At 35.6% G+C, this 1,661-nt stretch overlaps 1 protein-coding gene across 1 annotated transcript; it reads left to right on the top strand.

Annotated features, from left to right (window-relative positions):
• Nucleotides 1-256: 256 nt before the first annotated feature.
• On the top strand, nt 257-1,141 carry LOC117615171 (MLP-like protein 28). Its single transcript, XM_034344198.1, has 2 exons — nt 257-566; nt 655-1,141. The coding sequence occupies exons 1-2, from the start codon at nt 293-295 to the stop codon at nt 918-920; spliced, it is 540 nt and encodes a 179-aa protein (XP_034200089.1). The 5' UTR covers nt 257-292; the 3' UTR covers nt 921-1,141.
• Nucleotides 1,142-1,661: the final 520 nt, after the last annotated feature.

A 1,661-nucleotide genomic window follows, 5' to 3' on the forward strand; every position in this document is an offset into this window, starting at 1 on the left:
ATTGTATTGGATATTGGGTAATTTTTGATTTGGCAAAAAATGAAGTAGGTGGCTGCCTACCCTGCCCTCAGGGTAGGACCGCCCCTTGCAATTATTATGTTAATATGAATTCATATAAAATATATCTTCAATAATTTATATAAAATAAACGTGTTGATGTGTTTCATGTGATTCATGAAGTATGCATGTTTCAAGCACTATATTTTTAAAGTTATCCAATAAATTAACAAATATTGCACCATTTAGGTGTCGTCACTCAGACTCTCACTTGTATTTAAGGGGAGCCCAAATTATGTTCATTAACATTCTGCCTTGTACACACATCGATCGCTACTTATACTTAGAATTAGTATCATCACAACAACAACTGATAGACATGGCGCCTCTGAAAGGTAAGGTTGAGACTGAAATAGAAATTAAGGCACCAGCTGAGAAGTTCTACAACATCTTCAAGAGCCGGGCACACCACGTCCCAAACATTTCTCCTGGCAGCATTCAAGGAGTTCAGGTGCATGAAGGAGACTGGAAAACACATGGTTCTATCAAGAGTTGGAATTACTCAGTAGGTAAGGTCATCTATATACATCTTACATGTAGTGGGTGTACATCTTTAATTCCCTACCTAACAAAATACAATTATGTCTTGTGAAATAGGGGACGAAGTCGGGGTATTCAAGGAAAAGGTGGAGTACAACGATGAGAACAAGTCCATAACTCTGAATGGGGTGGAAGGAGATGTCTTCAAGTATTTCAAAAGCTTTAAGCCTGTCTATCAATTCACTCAAAAGGATGAAGGCAGCATTGCGACCTTGTCGATTGCATATGAGAAATTGAATGACAATGTTGCAGCTCCAGACAAGTACGTTGGTTTGATGGTAAATATTGTCAAGGATCTTGATGCTCACTTTATCAAGGCATGAGGAAAAGCATGCAACGGTGAAAAGAGCTACGTACTGCTTGCTGGTTCATCGTTAAAGTTCATGAATTATATTATCGTGTTAATTAATGCGTGCTTTGTGTAATTACAAGTAGTTAAAAAATGCTTTGCTATGTATTTGTGTCAAGGGATGTCATATGTGATATTGTGATGTATTAACTATGGTTATCACATATATAAAATAAAATGAGTGGTGTGCTGATGTGTCCAGTTTTTGCTCATCATTCGTTATATCAACCACAAATAGCCTTAATACTTAACAATTATAACAAGTTACAACCCAACTGGTTTGGACGAAAATGTTCAATTAACTATTTACCCCCAAAGATAAAAACTAAAAATATTTAATGTGATAGGGAACTTCCATTACTTCGATTTGCCAAAATACAATTGATGTTTCAACAAAAGAAAAGATTGATTGATGTTATTGTCTGATAACTATGGTTATCACATATACAAAGTAACATGAGTGGTGTGATGCATCCAGTTTTTGCTCACCATTCGTTATATCAACTACAAATAGCCTTAATACTTAACAGTTGAAAAACATTGAAAAAAAAAGATTGGGGATAATTATTGGACAAAGCCAAAGCTGAATTGCGGAGAAGTCTTCCAATTTTAGTTTGCAGTTTCCATCTAATGCATTTTTTATTTGCTTCATGGTGTGACTGGCACTCAAATAGCCTCCATAAGTTCTAAGACTTGGTTGAAATATCCCATTTTG

Source organism: Prunus dulcis, chromosome 1 (genome assembly GCF_902201215.1).
Source record: "Prunus dulcis chromosome 1, ALMONDv2, whole genome shotgun sequence".
Taxonomy (NCBI): domain Eukaryota; kingdom Viridiplantae; phylum Streptophyta; class Magnoliopsida; order Rosales; family Rosaceae; genus Prunus; species Prunus dulcis.

Coding starts and splice junctions, on each gene's coding strand:
- LOC117615171 (XM_034344198.1), top strand. CDS start 293: ATGTTCATTAACATTCTGCCTTGTACACACATCGATCGCTACTTATAC. Junction 567..654: donor GAGTTGGAATTACTCAGTAG/GTAAGGTCATCT, acceptor CTTGTGAAATAG/GGGACGAAGTCGGGGTATTC.